General features: G+C 36.9%; 1 protein-coding gene across 6 annotated transcripts in view; it reads right to left on the reverse strand.

Moving 5' to 3' along the window:
- Positions 1 to 3,206: 3,206 nt before the first annotated feature.
- The window catches only part of LOC127841391 (coiled-coil domain-containing protein 150-like), a 58,036-nt gene continuing 42,941 nt past the window's right edge, over positions 3,207 to 18,301 (reverse strand). For 5 of the 6 annotated variants that reach the window (XM_052370204.1, XM_052370203.1, XM_052370205.1 and 2 more), the window contains 9 exons: positions 17,191 to 17,360; positions 15,731 to 15,857; positions 14,852 to 15,046; positions 13,562 to 13,630; positions 10,113 to 10,274; positions 9,236 to 9,343; positions 8,055 to 8,134; positions 7,463 to 7,571; positions 3,207 to 6,930 (listed from right to left, as the gene is read on the reverse strand). In XM_052370204.1, the coding sequence (XP_052226164.1) occupies positions 6,724 to 6,930; positions 7,463 to 7,571; positions 8,055 to 8,134; positions 9,236 to 9,343; positions 10,113 to 10,274; positions 13,562 to 13,630; positions 14,852 to 15,046; positions 15,731 to 15,857; positions 17,191 to 17,360 (1,227 nt within the window). In that variant the 3' untranslated portion in view covers positions 3,207 to 6,723. The remainder of the gene's footprint in view (positions 6,931 to 7,462; positions 7,572 to 8,054; positions 8,135 to 9,235; positions 9,344 to 10,112; positions 10,275 to 13,561; positions 13,631 to 14,851; positions 15,047 to 15,730; positions 15,858 to 17,190; positions 17,361 to 18,301) is intronic. The other variant, XM_052370206.1, reaches the window with a different exon arrangement.

The following is an 18,301-nucleotide window of genomic DNA, read 5'->3' on the forward strand; positions in this document are numbered from 1 at the left end:
AGAACTCTCCAAATTATTCAATCGTTTCGCGTTGCAAAGCTTTATAATTTTTAGGTTTTTAAATAGTCAAAAGATGCATATAATGGCTATATTAGACCACGGCAAATGTTCAGCAATACTGTTTCCTCACAAATATCATAACTAAACCGAAAATTTGCGAATCTGAAACTTTTTTTCAATGTTGTCAATTTACCAAACCGTGAAAAGATCCCTTTAATGACAAACATGCCAAAATCTGTGAAAATGCGCCTTTAATTCCCTTTTCACAGAACGAGGCTCATACACGTTCATGCAATCGCAACGTGTTCGATGCGGCTAAAGGGTGATGTTCAACTATGCATAAACGGCGACAGATTACAATATACAATTTTGTAATTCGGTAAGTTTGCTCTAAAATATGCACAAAGACACCACTGATAATAAAATAATAACATTCTATACTGTCAAAAAATTGCATACGATTACACAAAGGAATGAGGAAGAATAAATAAGCAAAAGAATGTGAAAAGAATGAAGAAATCCGAGTAAAGTACTATGATATTATGAAATGATAACATATGAAAGTAAGCTAAACTGTTAGCGTCTATGATGTCCTCTAAGTTTTTGTATAATGTATTCTAATGAGAGATATAGACAAACTTGTGAAATGACATTTAGGTCAGATAGAACTCACCAAGTATGGAGTTTGGATTTAGATGTGAAATTTTGACCTTGGGATGACCATATCTAACATAACAGCCAAACTAACATCAACATATAGTTCAGCACTTAAGCTTACTAAAGAGCGTCTTGCCTTAAATATTAATATGTAAATGCCAAATACTTATTGTGAAGATGTATATGCGTGTATATTAAATAACAAAGAGGAAGTAAAGTATCCGTTTCCCTTAAGTCTCTACAATAAAAGAGTGCAATTTTAATGCTTTACTAAAACTTAATGGAACAAAGTTTTATTATGGATATCCGTCCAAGTAATAATTGTAAATTTGAGAAATTAATCTGTTTACACATTATGATTGCACAGATAAGAAACCTCTGTTCGTGGGGGCATTAACATTGCACATATAAGATACATCAGTTCGTGCGGCCATTATGATTGCACAGATAAGATACATCTGTTCGTGGGGGCATTAACATTGAACATATAAGATACCTCTGTTCGTGGGGGCATTAACATTGCACATATAAGATGCCTCTGTTCGTGGTGGCATTAACATTGAACATATAAGATACCTCTGTTCGTGGGGGCATTAACATTGAACATATAAGATACCTCTGTTCGTGGGGTCATTAACAATGCACATATACGATACATCTGTTCGTGCGGACATTAACATTGCACATATAAGGTACCTCTGTCCATGGGGCATTAACATTGCACATATACGATACATCTGTTCGTGCGGTCATTAACATTGCACATACAAGGTACCTCTGTTCATGGGGGCATTAAATTGCACATATACAATACATCTGTTCGTGCGGGCATTAACATTGCAGATATAAGATACCTCTTTGCGTGGGGGCATTAACATTTCATATATAAGATACCTCTGATTGTGGGGACATTAACATTAGACATATAAGATACCTCTATTCGTGCGGACATTAACGTTGCACATATAAAATACATCTGTTCGTGCGGACATTAACATTTCACATATGAGATACCTCTGTTCGTGGGGGAATAAGCATTGCCCATATATGATACCTCTGTTCGTGGGGACATTAACATTTCACATATATGATACCACTGTTTGTGGGGGAATTAGCATTGCACATATTAGATACCTCTCTTCGGGGAGGGGGGGGGCATTAACAGTGCACATATAAGATACCTCTGTTCGGGGGGGGGGGCATTAACATTGCACATATAAGATACCTCTGTTCGTGCAGGCATTAACATTGCACATATAAGATACCTCTGTTCGTGCAGGCATTAACATTGCACATATAAGATACCTCTGTTCGTGCAGGCATTAACATTGCACATATAAGATACCTCTGTTCGTGGGGGGTGGGGCATTAATATTGCACATATAAGATACCTCTGTTCATGGGGACATTAATATTGCACATATAAGATTATTCTGTTAGTGGAGACATAAACATTGCAATTATAGCATACCTCTGTTAGTGGGGGCATTAACAGTGCACATATAACATACCTCTGTTCGTGCGGGCATTAACATTGCATACATACGATACATCTGTTCGTGCGGGCATTAACATTGGATACATACGATACATCTGTTCGTGGGGGCATTAACATTGGATACATACGATACATCTGTTCGTGGGGGCATTAACATTGCACACATATAAGATACCTCTCTTCGTCGGGGAATTAATATTGCACATATAAGATACCTCTGTTTGTGGGGACATTAACATGTATTAAGTTCCTTCTCTTACCAAAATTGTTCCTCGGATATTTTTGTAAATGAATGTTCTACAATCTTTAACTCTTATACAGCTAGGTTTATTCACTTATTTGATACAAGATGCGTATATGCACTTTTTTCTAAACCATAATATTATGAACTTTACATGAATACCGATATGTTAATATCACTTTTGGGTTCGATACCTGAATACCAATTACTTTTTTTTCTCCTTTATATTTTTGTAAATGAACTTTATTGTTTATATAAGCTTTGTAGATCTTTAGTTTTTTTCTGACGAATTATTTCTCTATTAACTATACGCCTTGCTTTGATAAAGCAAGTTTTAATGCTTGTGCGTCAAGTGTCATCACAGATTAGCCTGTGCAGTCCACACTGGCTTATCAGGGACAACACTTTCTAGATTTTTGTTAAGACATAATTTAAACAAAAAATACTTTTTAAGTGGAAAGTGTAGTACATTATTAGCCTGTGTGAACAATACAGGCTTATCTAAGATGACACTTAGCGCATTTTTGTAAAGCAATGTTCATTTTTTAATCGCCCATAGATTCGGATCTTCTTATGTCCTGTATTAAGTGCTTTTTATGACAACTGCTTTTTGCAATGCACCTTTTTCAAATCTTACCAATATGGTAGAATTTTACATTACTATGTTCTTTTTCTGATTGGATATATCTCATAAACTGAAACGTCTAACATGCAATGCAATCACTGGTTTACTTTATTTCATAAGAACAGCCAGTCAATTTTGAACCAGAATGAGCGCATAAGCTAAAATGACAAACAATAACGAGACAATATGGTAACTCAATTTATTTCCATATCTAGACTAGCTGTTAGCACACAATATTTAAAATATCACAGATATTATAGTACAAGGAATGTGGAGGTATTATTACAGTCAAACCTCATTTACTTTACCTTTTGAGTCATGATCTGTTTAAACAGGGCTTAATGCAGGTCTGTAGTCTCATCCCAGATTAGCCTGTGCAGTCTGGACAGGCTAATCAGGGACGAGACTTTCCGCTTGAATGGCATTGTTTGTTGAAGTGAAGTCTGTTATAAACAAAAAACAGTCTAGGCGGAAAGTGTTGTTCCTTATTACTTAAGTGGAACATAAGTGGAAATGAGAACATTTTTTTTTCAAAACTATTCCAGTTTCTCTTTATCCTTAGACTTGGTTTTTACAAAGGTTTGACTGTAATTCTGGGGTACTAACTACACATTATATGGTTTAATAACTTACCGACTACATCATTATTTGTCTCAATTTTTCATGGACAACTTGTGAACATTGTCATGTTATGTGCACATGCACACAGAACATAAAATATCCTCATATGCAAAATAAATGCAACATCTGAATATATATTTACAAGCACAGTTAAAATCTGTTAAATACACAATTTCTTTAAAGTGGCCTTTTCACAGATTTTGGCATATTTTGAAGTTTGTCATTAAATGCTTTATATTGATAAATTTAAACATTGGATCTTAAAAGCCCCAGTAAAAAATCAAGAATAAAATTTAAAAAAGGAAAAAAAAGTGGCCGGTACCAGGGCTCGAACCAGTGACCCCCGGAGTCCTGGAATTAGTCTGAAGTAAAAACGCATTAGCCCTCTCAGCTATTCCGCCGGATATACACAGTTAAAGTATTTTATACCTTATATAAGCAATCTTCGTAGTTTCGTAAATTTATACAACAACAACAGAACTCGCCAAATTATTCAATCGTTTCGCGTTGCAACGCTGTATAATTTTTAGGTTTTCAAATCGTCAAAAGATACATATAATGGCTATATTGGACTATGGTAAATGTTCAGTTATACTGTTTCCTCACAAATATCATAACTAAAACGAAAATTTGTGAATCTGAAACAAATCTTTTCAATTTTGTCAATTTACCAAACCGTGAAAAGATCCCTTTAATATCAATTTTAGATTTGTAACAGTATGTTGTGGATTATGATTTCCTAATTAGGAAATAAACACTGACATATAAATAATAATAAAAGGAAACAACTTCAGGGCCAAATATTAACATAAAATAACAAATCAATGTAAATTTTAAGCAAATTACAGTATACACAATTATATGATACATGTTTTGGTTGACAAATGACAGTTATTGCATTAAACTAATCCCTGTCTTGTAAATATAGGGCACAGTTGATGAAATGGTTACAAGCTATTGGGTTACTCGTGGCGATTTTCATACCATAAAACTGTTTGTTGGCCATGAATGAGGGTTTGATGTAATGCCCGATGAAATGTTAAAAATTCTTAAAAACAAAAAAATGTAATGTGAGTTTGGACACATATTTTAAAGGTGAAAGCGTTGTTCCTGATTCCTAACATGAGTTTCACAGAGAGTGGGTCATATAAAAGCATGTCAGGAATGCTTTGATTTGCACTTCATGATGACAAATACATACCAAATAATGAGCCAAACAATTATACCAAGAGTATGTCTATACACACTGAACATATCTATAGAATTATATGCACCTATTAATATTTGCTCTATGCTTTTTTCATATGTTAGTACAAATTATAGATCCTTATTTGTCTATACAGAGTGATGTTTTTTTCTTTTATATTTCTTAAATGTGTTTTTAACACAAAATTACATGTATTATGAAGATAACATTAGATGTGTTGCATATGTTTTTTGTCATCTTGACTTTATTACATTATCGTGTTAATGTATATGTATTTGATTGCAATAAAATGTGTTGAAAAAAAAGAGTATGTATAAGTCCATTGGTTTGTATCAAGTCATATCACAAGAAAGTCCACAGGTCTGATGGACCCTTTTTGCAACATCTGTCTATTGTAATATCCTTTCATACAATATACAATGTCATGCCCATACCTTTAATTCCTGAAGGGAGGTCATACAAGTAAAAGAATGACAATTTTCAATTTTCTTAATGCTGTTTAACAAATTATATGCCAAACAAGAGATGTGTTCGTCAGAAACACAATGCTCCCTATTGCGCCGCTTTGAAATATTTTTTTTTGTTTAAATCTTTGACCTTGAAGGATGACCTTCAGCTTGAACTTTCACCACTCAAAATGTGCAGCTTCATGAGAATGCCGCTTTGAATTAAAAAATTATATTTTTTTGACCTTTGACCTTAAAGGATGACCTTGACCTTGAAGTTCCACCACTCAAAATGTGCAGCGTCATGAGATACACATGCATGCCAAATATCAAGTTTCTATCTTCAATAATGCAAAAGTTATGGCTAACGTTAAAGTTTTTATCCGGACAGACTGACATACACACATACTGACTGACGGACAGTTCAACTGCTATATGCCACCCTAACGGGGGCATATAAAGAAGTCCAACTTGTAAGGTAATACAGAATCGAAAAACAGCAAGTAGCAAAAAATACATTTTGTTTTCTGTCTGCATGTAACTCACTGACCCATAAGGCCTGTAATTTGGTAAGGTTGTAAAAGGTATCAAATAAATAAACTGATTATAATGTATTAATCACTCAAAAATGAAAAGCTATACTGCCATATTCATCTCCAATTTGATGTGAAGCACACAGAAAGGTATGTTACAAGTATCCTATACATTAATTATTGGTTTCGACTGCTATAAAGACCTATAAGTAACATGAAAACTAACATTCCCTGATCAGACAATAAATCAAGATCTAAGTCTTGCATACATGCATATTTGCAATCTGCTGGATTGGCCTTATACAATTTATGTTCTATAAAGTAATATTATATAAACGAACCTCGCTCTGGGAAAATGGAGTTTAATGCAAGTGTATACATTGTTTAACCAAATTAACCCCTGCAGTCGGCACAGGCTTATCCGGGGCAACACTTTCCGCCTAAAATGGTATTTTGCCTAGTAGAGACTTCTTTTAAATAAAAAATACCATAACAGCTGAAAGAGTTGTTCCTGATTAGCCTGTGAGGACTGCACAGGCTTATCTGGGACAAGACTTTATGCAGATGCACTTGGCATGGTTTTCTAAGAGCCAGGCCCAAATATAAGGCAACCCCATCTGATCAACAAGAGACCTTTGCATGCTTTACGTCAACAACCTGCTGTTATATGCCTAATCAAGATTATATTCTATTATGTTATGTTACATAAATATGTAGCCCACATCTCCGATCAAATACAAGAGTTCTCCGTATCGTTTAACAAATGTTTAAACTGTTGCCCACTTACCTCCTTTTAGCTCTAATGTTTCAATGAAATCAACACAAATAATGTATGACAAATAATTATGATTTAACAGTATGTTATATTATATAAATACGAAGCACAAAGCTCAGATCAACTACATGAATCCTCCGTATCGTTCAATAAATGTTCAAACTGTCTCGCACTGGCGTCCTTGTAGCGGTCATGTTTCATCTCGACGTATTTCGCGTGGTCTCTCTCCGAGGTCAGCTGACTGTAGAGATCATGGAGTTGCTGCTTCGTCTCCGAGTCTGCGAGGTCCGCGTAGTCACTCAGCCGTGAAATAGTCTGACGGGATGCCTGCAAAGGGAAAGAATTGAAATTTTATCTTAAAATAAGTTATGGAAAGTGAGTTTAAATTTACACCAAATATTGGTTGTTTAATTCAATGGCATGTACAATTTGTTCCATTCAAAGAGGGACATTATTGCTGGTAAATTGTGATGGTCTTCTGCATATACTCAACCATTTTTAAATATATGTCAAGCACTTAACAAGCACCCTTCACGGCCTTGACAAAAGATTATAACAAGAGCACCACATAACGGGTGCCACGCTCGGCTACGGGTGCAGTTTTGAATGAATGAAAGCTTGTCAGAATTTTTTCTTTTTTAGAGGTCACAGTGACCCTGACCTTTGACCCCAAAATGGGTTTGGCGTGTAGAACTCATCAATGTGCATCTACATATGAAGTTTCAAAGTAATAGGTAGAAGCAATTTGATTTTTATAGCGAATGTTAAGGTTTTAGCGCAAGAAGACGGCGGAAGACACGACAAGCTGGCTATGACAATACCTCTGGTTTTCTCTGAAAACGCCAAGCTAAAAACTGACCCTGATCATTTCCCGAGCTTTCTGTGCGGCTGCCTGGGCCTTGTTCCTCTCCCCATTCAACTTCTTCTGCTGTTCCGTGTTTTCAACCTCAAGTTTCTCTTGGAGACGGCTAAGTAACAGAACAGAATGCGATACTGGTAATCAATGCAGTAACAGAACAGAATGGGAATATCAACGTAGTAAAAGAACAGAATGGGATATTCAACATAGAAACAGAACAGAATGGAATAATCAACACAGTTATAAAACAGAATGAGATAATCAACACAGTTATAAAACATAATTGGATAACAACGCAGCAACAGAACAGAATGGGATAATCAACACAGTAACAGAACAAATGGGGAAAATAAAAGCACTTACAGAACATCCATGTATATATGTATAAAAACATGCTAAATCAAGGGATCTTCCTATGAAGTTTCATGTTGACTTCTTTAATATTTTTTTTCAATAACTTTGATTTTATTGTAGCAAAAGTTATTGCTCTGATGCACTGCACTTATACTCAATAATAGGAATACACTGTCGCTTTCTATAATTAATGGTTTATTTACAGATTCAGATCATTTCGCCATCAAACTGTTCTTACCGAGATGCCACAAGTTCTGACTGCAGATTGTCAAACTTGTCTTTGAACCATTCATGGGCGCTCTTTAAATGGTTAGAGATCTGAAAAAAGTGGAAATGACAATGTACACTACATAGTTACAATTTTACAGGACAAATAGTAGAATTTCTAAACTTACAACAAGAGGTCATTTATTCCAAAAGTTGGTTCACACAATTCAAGCCAAAATACTCATAAAAGCTCACTTGTTCTTAAACAAATGAAAGTAATTGTGAAAGCATTTCCCTTTTTCTTAATGTAAATACTGAAGGCAGATAAAACAATTAAGTTCATTCAGGAAAACCATACACAAAAATCAATGAAGAGTTATATCCCTCAGCTCCAATTATTTCATTAAGGGGTACATCCCTTACCTACATGGACTCCACGAAGAGTTTAATAAATAAGCTCCAATACCCCATGAAGAGTTAAATTTCTGAGCTCCAATGACTCAGTGGAGAGTTACATCCCTTAGCTCCAATGACTCAATGAAGAGTTACATTCCCTACCTTTAATTACTCCATGAAAAGTTTAATCCCTTTGCTCCAAACAATTCATGAAGAGTTACATCCTTTACCTCCAATGACTAAAAAGAGAGTTACATCTCTTAGTTCCAATACCTCCATGAAGACTTACATCTCTTGACCCCATGAAGAGTTACATCTCTTAGCTCCACTGACTCCATGAAAAGTTACATCCCCTACCTCCAATGACTCCATGAAGAGTTAAATCCCTTTCCTCCAAACACTCCCTTAGCTACAAACACTCCATGAAGAGTTAAATCATTAAGCTCCAAACACTTCATGAGGAGTTACATCCCTTAGCTCCAATGACACCATGGAGAGTTACATTCCTTGGCTCTTATAACTCCAATGAGATTTACATCCCTTAGCTCGAATGACTCCATGAAGAGTTACATCCCTTACCTCCAATGACTACATGGCGAGTTACATCCCTTAGCTCAAGTGACTCCATGGAGTTACATCCCCTACCTCCAATGACTCCAGGAAGAGTCAAATCCCTTTGCTCCAAACACTCCATGAAGAGTTACATCCCTTAGCTTCAATAATTCCATGGCGAGTTACTTCCGTTACCCCCCATTGACTCCATGAAGAGTTACATCCCTTACCCCCATTGACTCCATGAAGAGTTACATCCCTTACCTCCAAAGACTCCTCACGGACCTCACTAAGTCTTTTCTCTGCAGCAGATTTCATGTGGTCCAACTCATCTTCTCGTCTCTTGGTTGCCTGCAGCAATGGGGTATTTATCTGATTAAGATTACATAGTAAGTTTTTCTAAAGATACAGTTGACACGTTTACAAGCTAGCATGTTTTGTGGCCAATTCATACTTAAGAATAATTGATACAACTATGAGACACGTACAATACATTTAATTTTACTAACTCTCTTAAACAAATATGTTTCCATATTAACACATCACAAGTATCTCACAATGTCAACATTAACTTGAAGAAGGCATCATTGAAATGAAGATGACATAGGTGTAATGGAAAAAGAGTACCCAAAATCATATCAAGACGCTGTGTTCAATAAGCAGTGATACCACTGGTGAAAGCATTGTCAGTATTGATTGATAGGCCCATTTGAATAAGTCTTGGTCCAAAATGAGGTCATTTCAGGTTCAAAATCATGGACCCGATTTCTATATATTGGGGGGCATTAAACCTTAATTTTTACATTCTTTCGCAAACAATCCTAAAAACACAAGTTTTGGTTATTCGCATTAAAAATTCTAGGTAAAGAGTAATTAACTCAATAGTTTTGAGATTTATATTATAGTTTAAAACAATGCTTCTATTCTTTCTGCAAAAGACCAGGGACCATCATACAGCTGTCACATCCTTGTAAAGATTCGTTCAGAACACACCTAAACGGATTCAGCGCATGATTATTCATTCAACTGCCATGCAAAAGTCCCCCCCTCCAAGGAAAAATATCATAAAGTTCAGTTTTATGAGGGCTATGAGCCCCTTCAAAAATATCATTGTAAAACAAAAAGTTCAAGCTTTATCGACCTTGTATCTTTTCCTAATGTCCTCCTTCAGTTTGCGTTCCTTCTCGAGGGAGCGTTCTTTCTGGGTCACAAGGTCTGCTGTCTGTGACTGGGCGTGTGCCAGCTGACGTAATTCAGTCTGCAGTGAGTTGATCTGCCCCATGAACGTGGAAATCATTTCCGCCTGGCGACCAAAAGAGGTTAGATAATATGAGCCTAATTCTGGGAAAATGGGGCTTAATGCATGTGCATAAAGTGTTGCCCCAGATTAGCCTGTGTAGTTCGTACTTAAACTGGACTTTTGTTTAGAAAATACTCCCTTTAACCCTTTCAGTGCTGGAACCGAATTTTGAAGGCCTTTGCAAACAGTTTGGATCCAGATGAGACGCCACAGAACGCGGCGTCTCATCAGGATCCAAACTGTTTGCTATTCTGATAGTATTCTTTGAAAAAAATCGAAGAAAATAATAATTTTAGAAATTCAGCAGATGACATTTTAGCAGACGACAAATTTCCCAGCATGCAAAGGGTTAAATGAAAAATACTATCAAGCAGAAAGTGTTGTTCCTGATTATGATTTGCAGACTGCCAAAGATAATCTAGGACGACTTTACACACATGCATTATGTCCAATAATTCCAGAACGCGGCATTTAACATTTTAGTCGAAGTTTCCAACCTGCCTTATTTCGATACCCGTTCTTCTTGTGAGTTTTCTCTGATAATCTAGAATCCAACCAGAAATTTGAGTGGCCATCAGGAAGTTAGCCTTTTATCATTGATTTAATCATCTACCATTTCATATGAAATTTATAGCAAAGTATGAATATGTTCTAGGTTAGAACTCACTTCGAGAGTTTATCAAGGTGTTGTTAAAAGTGTTGATTTTACACAAGGTAAAAATGTTCAGTGCAATATAAGAAAAAGTAAACCCCACTTTAAGCTTGGTTTCATAATAGTGACCTGCCCAACCACCCACAATCTGTATATGAAACTCAGCCTTTGGATTCAGTCCATATACAGTTTGGGTCTGCCTGGCTGGTCACTATTATATCACAGGACCCTCAGTGTAAGTCATGTCTGCCTGGCTGGTCACTATTATATCACAGGACCCTCAGTGTAAGTCATTAATTTCTCTTCTTCCGCCTTTGGAGCATGTGGTAATGATTCACATTTCAATGAGGAAGTTTTTATATAAGGACAATTAACCCTTTACCACTTAGATACATATTTTGATGCATTTGTAGTCCCTTAGAAAGTAAAATTTAATTAAAGACCTTTCTTACTAAATTCAAATTTTAAAGGCTTCATTTCTAACCCTAGAATACTGATGAGCAGCAAACTGTATAAAACCTGAACAGACTGCAAGTTACTCACAGACTGTTCTGGTTTTATGCTGTTTGCACAAAGCCATTTTCACTTTGCTTCTGAGTGGGAGAGGGTTATGCCATTCAACCATTAACCAGAATAGCTCATGAATAATTTCACTAATCACACACCATATGACCATAGCCTGTATTCACCAACCGTTTCTTAGACTTAAGTAATAAGAATTATTCTTAAAAACTGTAATGTACTATAAACACTTAAACATTATTATTTAATTAATAGTTAATGATATAAGTTTTATAATAAGCCTGAATATGGGCAAATCCTGAAGTATTTTGATTCAATCTAAGACTATTCTTTATTCTCAAGTCTAAGCATTGGTCGGTGAATACTGAATTAGGAATCGGACCTGCGATAATCTGATTTGTGGGGCAGCACTCTACTAAATATGCTAGCCGGCCCTGGTGGGCAGACCTGTAACACTGTTGGAGGAATTTTTACCTTACAAAGCTGTATGAATACAGCCCTATTTCAACTCACTTGTTCCTGGTTATTAGAAGTGTAACAGCCCAGTTCAACTCACCTGTTCCTGATTCTAAGAGGTGTTACAGCACATATTAGCTCACCAGTTCCTGGTTCTAAGAGGTTACAGTTTACTAAATAATTTTGATATTCAGTGCTATACCCTCTAAAATCACGGAAATAATTTATTTGAAGACACACTTCTCTGTAGGGCCATGACTTTATCTAAAACAAGGGCTGTTTGTAAAACATGTATGCCCCCCATATGGGCTGTGCGTTGTAGTGGCAGCCATTGTGTGAATACGATTTTTGTCCCTGTGACCTTGACCTTTGACCTAGTGACCTGAAAATCAATAGGGGTCATCTGCGAGTCACGATCAATGTACCTATGAAGTGTCATGATCCTAGGCAAAACCGTTCTTGAGTTATCATCCGAAAATCATTTTACTATTTCCGATCACCGTGACCTTTGACCTTGTGACCTCAAAATCAATAGGGGTCATCTGCAAGTCATGATCAATCTACCTATGAAGTTTCATGATCCTAGGCGTATGCGTTCTTGAGTTATCATCCGAAAACCATTTTACTATTTCGGGTCAGCGTGACCTTGACCTTTGACCTAGTGACCTCAAAATCAATAGGGGTCATCTGCGAGTCATGATCAATCTACCTATGAAGTTTCATGATCCTAGGCGTATGCGCTCTTAAGTTATCATCTGGAAACCATTTTATTATTTTGGGTCACCGTGACCTTGACCTTTGACCTAGTGACCTCAAAATCAATAGGGGTCATCTGCAAGTCATGATCAATCTACCCATGAAGTTTCATGATCCTAGGCGTATGCGTTCTTGAGTTATCATTCAAAAACCATTTTACTATTTCTGGTCACCGTGACCTTGACCTTTGACCTAGTGACCTCAAAATCAATAGGGGTCATCTGCAAGTCATGATCAATGTACCTATGAAGTTTCATGATCCTAGGCCCAAGCGTTCTTGAGTTATCGTCTGACAACCACATGGTGGACGGACCGACTGACAGACCTACCGACAGACCGACATGAGCAAAGCAATATACCCCCTCTTCTTCGAAAGGGGGCATAAAAATATTTTTGTGTGCATGTGGTAGGAAAAACATTGTTGTTTACTCGAAATTCACTATTTTGCTTAAAGGTTGGAGACTACATGAGACGACATAAGACTTTGACAGATGGGGGGAAACCCTCATCAACTGGAGAGAAGCCAGTAAATAGATGGCCGTAAAACAGTGACCTTTGATTCGCTTCGAGTTCTTTCTTACATGTCACGTGACCTATCTTTTTTTATTGTTTAAATCAATTCGGCCTGGAATGCTGTTCGAGAAAAGGTATGAGGGTCTCTATGCGAAAAAGTTTTACTTTATATTTTGTTCCAGTTATTGCTTTTACATTGAATTTGTTAAGGAAATATTTTAGTATATTGTCACCTAGAGATGTTACAGCCCAGTTCAACTCACATGTTCCTGGTTTTAAGAGGCGTTGCAGCACATTTCAACTCACCTGTTCCTGGTTCTTAGAGATGTTACAGCCCAGTTCAACACACCTGTTCCTGGTTCTATAAAAAAAACAGCCCCATTCAACTCACCTGTTCCTGGTTCTTAGAGATGTAGGTGTCCCTCAAGGACTCAAGTTCTTCAATGTCAGCCTTCATCTCCTAGAAACAAACAGGGACAATAACTCTGTCAAAACAGTTTATTAAAAAAATGTCCCTCTTAATTAAATACAATATCAGGTGAACCGATATTTTTTCGACCAGGCATATCAATATTATTTGATACATAGGTCTTGCACTTCCTAATAATTGAGAACAATTACATCAGGACATTTTGAGAATCCATTTCAGTATGGAAGAATCCTTACCAAATAAGGCATATTTAATCAAATTGTGTGATTTTGACCTTTGTGTGTGAATTTTGACCTTTGTGTGTCACTTTGACCATGACCCTAGCAACCTGGATCTTATATTTAACACTCAGCTAGATAATGTAGAACAATTGTCGACAGTTATTACAGAATCCCTTGATGCATAGTAAAGGAATGAATGATTCATCAAATGTGTGACCTTTGACCTCAATGTGTGACCTTGACCTTAGCCCCTATGATGTTGGGTGTTGAATAAAAAGCACCCCCGGATGATAGAGAACAACTATGGCAAATTTCATGGCTCTGGCTCATGTGTTAATGGAGACAAATATCTAAGCTTATATTTTAAAGCATTTTTTCAAGATACAAAGGGCCATAACTCCGTGATCAACAGATGGTGTACAATGCCATTTGGCGTTTGCATTCTTTTATCCATAAATATACTCATACCAAGTTTCAATGAAATCCGCTAAAGCACTTCCAATGGCTCCGGACACAAATGCGCCAGACAGACGGAAGGACAGACAGATAACGCCAAAACAATACCCCTCTGCCTATCGGTGGGGGGGGGGGATAAAAAGGGGAAATAACTCTTTTTAAGACATTGTAGGGTTATGGTTCTTGTGCTTGGCTTTTTTCCTGATTGATATCTATAAACTCATAAATTTTCAATATTGTATCTTATCTGAAATATAGCCCTGAAAAATAAGATCATACAAAAACAAGAAAGGGCAATAACTTTAATTTAAGAAGATAATTGTTCCTGAGCATGGCACTTCTCCTCATTGATGTATATACACTTATGAAGTTTCATGTTGAAATCTAATATAGTTTCTGAGATAGAGCCCTGAAGAATTTGTGACAGACGGACAATGCCAAAACTATATCCCTCCACCTTACGCAGGGGATACAGATGTCTTCTAGAGCCTCAATAAGCCTTAGGAATTTAATGCAATCAATATAAATTAAAAAGATTTAAACTTAGATAAAAAAACAATAATAAGTTCTTTACCTTCATTTTCTTGACGTTTTCCTCCACATCATTCTTGCCTCGCCGCAAGTACTCTATCTTACGTTTCTGCTCTCCAAGTTTCTCTCGTAGTTCTCCTATTTCAGTCTCCTGGTCTCTCGTTTTCTGTCGCAGTTCTGTGTTGCCCTTCATCAGCTCCATGTTACGAGCTGACAGGCTGTCATTCTGCTTCTTGATCTGAAAAACAGTTTATTGGGGCCTTGCTCTGGGAAAACGGAGCTTAATGCATGTGCCTAGAATGTGGTCCCACATTGGGCAGAGCACAGGCTAATAAGGGATGAGAATTTACGTTTTTACTGTATTTTGCGTTTACAGCAAAAGTTCAATGCAGAGTGCTCAACTTACTCCGGGACTACACTTTACGCACATTTCAACTGATATTCATATTTTAAAACAATTTTTTTTTCTAACAGACATAATAAAGCTGCTATCATTTTACCAAACATTCTTTTGCAAAGCCTTCTATTATATGTGATTTTAAACAGTATCCTGAACTGAAATCACCTTTAATATTAAAGAATTGACAACACCATAATGCTTCAAGACCTTAATCAGAAAAATCTTCTACTAATTTTCCATTCAATGTCCATAAAAAAATTGTTGCAACAGTCACTACATGAGGTATCTTTTTCATTTACATCACTAATTTCTTTAGGTTACTTTCTGTTTGAGAAGTATCCATCTCACTTTCCTGTTGAGTATGGCAAATATCTCATGTCTTTGGGACTTTTACATACTGGTAATAATTCTCTAACTTTCACCACACCATCTAATTAGCTTTCCCTTTTGGATTATCTGTCTCAAACCTACCACTCCAATATCTTTGGAGTTTTTCTTATTGGACACCTCTCTTTCACTTACCTCTCCAATATCTTTGGAATTTTTCTTATTGGACACATCCCTTTCTCGTCTCAACTCTTCCCGTAAAGAATCCATCCTTTCCTCAAATTTACGCATCTCAACTTTCCATTCCTGCTGTTCACGATTCCTGAAAAGCAACAAAAGTTGTTTCAACCCTTCCCCTTTTTTATTCCAGTTTTCAAACTTAAATAAGTCAAAGGCAAAAACAACAATATTAGATCTTTATGCACTACATTCATCAATTTTACGGATTTAAACCTTAATATAATACATAGCAGCTGAAATACGAACAACAAAAATTGTTAACAAAACATGGCAACACACATCCAACATTTCAATTTGAAGACAAACCAAAGATACACTTTTCCTGCTTAAGGATACTAATATCAACCTTGCTTGTCATTTTAGCATTTGAGCCTACCCCAAACCAGTCTTGACTCACTTGTCAGTTTCGTGTCTACCCCAAACCACTCTTGACTCACTTTTCATTTTTGAGCCTGCAACAAATCAGTCTTGACTCATTTGTCCCTTTTGAGCCTACCCCTTACACTTCTAAACTCACTTGTCAGTTTGAGCCTGCTCAAACCACTTTTGAATCACTTGTCAGTCTCGAACCACTTTTTAGTTTTGGGCCTCCCCCAAACCACGTTTAGTTTGAACCTTTCCATTTTAGCTAGATTGCATCGAAAGGCAAAAGCTTATTGAAACAATATCAAGTCAGTTTCCTGGGTAGAACCAGTACCTTCTTTCTATGGGGGAGATAAAAAAAACAACACGCTCCCACACCATAGCCACTACATCACTGAGACTTTTGTATCTCTTATCAGTTTAAACTCACTTGTCAGTTTTGACTCGCTTGTCAGTTTTGACTCACTTGTCAGTTTTAACCCACACATCAGTTTTGACTGACTTGTCAGCTTAAGCCTGCTGATACTCACTTGTCAGTTTAAAGCCTGTTGATACTCACTTGTCAGTTTAAAGCCTGCTGATACTCACTTGTCAGTTTAGAGCCTGCTGATACTCACTTGTCAGTTATAAGCCTGCTGATAAACACTTGTCGGTTTAGAGCCTGCTGATACTCACTTGTCAGTTTTAAGCCTGCTGATATACACTTGCCAGTTTTAAGCCTGCTGATACACACTTGTCAGTTATAAGACTGCTGATACTCACTTGTCAGTTTAGAGCCTGCTGATACTCACTTGTCAGTTTTAAGCCTGCTGATAAACACTTGTCAGTTTAGAGCCTGCTGATACTCACTTGTCAGTTTTAAGCCTGCTGATCTACACTTGTCAGTTTTGAGCCTGCTGATACTCACTTGTCAGATTTGAGCCTGCTGATACTCACTTGTTAGTTTTGAGCCTGCTGATACTCACTTGTCAGTTTTGAGCCTGCTGATACTCACTTGTCAGTTATAAGCCTGCTGATACACACTTGTCAGTTTAGAGCCTGCTGAAACTCACTTGTCAGTTTTGAGCCTGCTGATCACCGAGTCCTTCTTGCCGAGTTCCACCTGCAGTGACTCCACCACGGACTGCAGCTGTGAGTGGGAGGCCATGACAGACTCCAGAGTGGAGGCAATCTCCTTGTTGACTGCCTTGGCGTCTTCATTGTTCTTCTGTAAGGACTTGATCTGTCAATGATAAACTTGTGAAAAAACATGTTCTATAAAATGGCCTCTTTCCAACAACAAATCTGTCTAAACAAGAGATGTCTGAAGGGACTTGAGCTGTCAATGAGAGATGTCTGAAGGGAGCTATAAAATGAAAAACAAGAGATGTCTGAAGGGACTTGAGCTGTAAATAATAAACAAGAGATGTCTGAAGGGACTTGAGCTATAAAATGATTAACAAGACATGTCTGAAGGGACTTGAGTTGTCAATGATAAACAAGTGATGTCTGATGGGACTTGAGCTGTCAATGATAAACAAGTGATGTCTGAAGGGACTTGAGCTGTCAATGATTAACAAGTGATGTCTAAAGGGACTTGAGCTGTCAATGATAAACAGGTGATATATGAAGGGACTTGAGCTGTAAATGATAAACAAGTGATGTCTGAAGGGACTTGAGCTGTAAATAAAAAACATGAGATGTCTGAAGGGACTTGAGCTATAAAATGATAAACAAGAGATGTCTGAGGGGACATGAGAATTTAAATGATAAACAAGAGATGTCTGAAGGGACTTGAGCTGTCAATGATAAACAAGTGATGTCTTAAGGGACTTGATCTGTCTATGATAAACTTGCGACAAATCATGTTCTCAGATAAAATGGTCTCTTGCCAATAACAAATCTGTCTAAACAAGGGATGTCTGAAGGGACTTGAGCTGTAAATGATACACCATATGAGCCTTGCTTGTTTAAAACTGGGCTTATCTCTTTACCAATTAGCTATGTATTTTTACGCATTTGTAGTCCCTTAGAAAGTTAGATATAATTAAATAATTTTCTTCCTAGATGCAAGTTTTAGAGGTTTCATGTCCAAACCTTAGATACTGATGAGCAGCAAACAGCAAAAACCTGAACAGAATGCGAGTTACTCAAAAGCTGTTCTGGTTTTATGCTGTTTGCACA

Source organism: Dreissena polymorpha, chromosome 8 (genome assembly GCF_020536995.1).
Source record: "Dreissena polymorpha isolate Duluth1 chromosome 8, UMN_Dpol_1.0, whole genome shotgun sequence".
Taxonomy (NCBI): Eukaryota; Metazoa; Mollusca; class Bivalvia; order Myida; family Dreissenidae; genus Dreissena; species Dreissena polymorpha.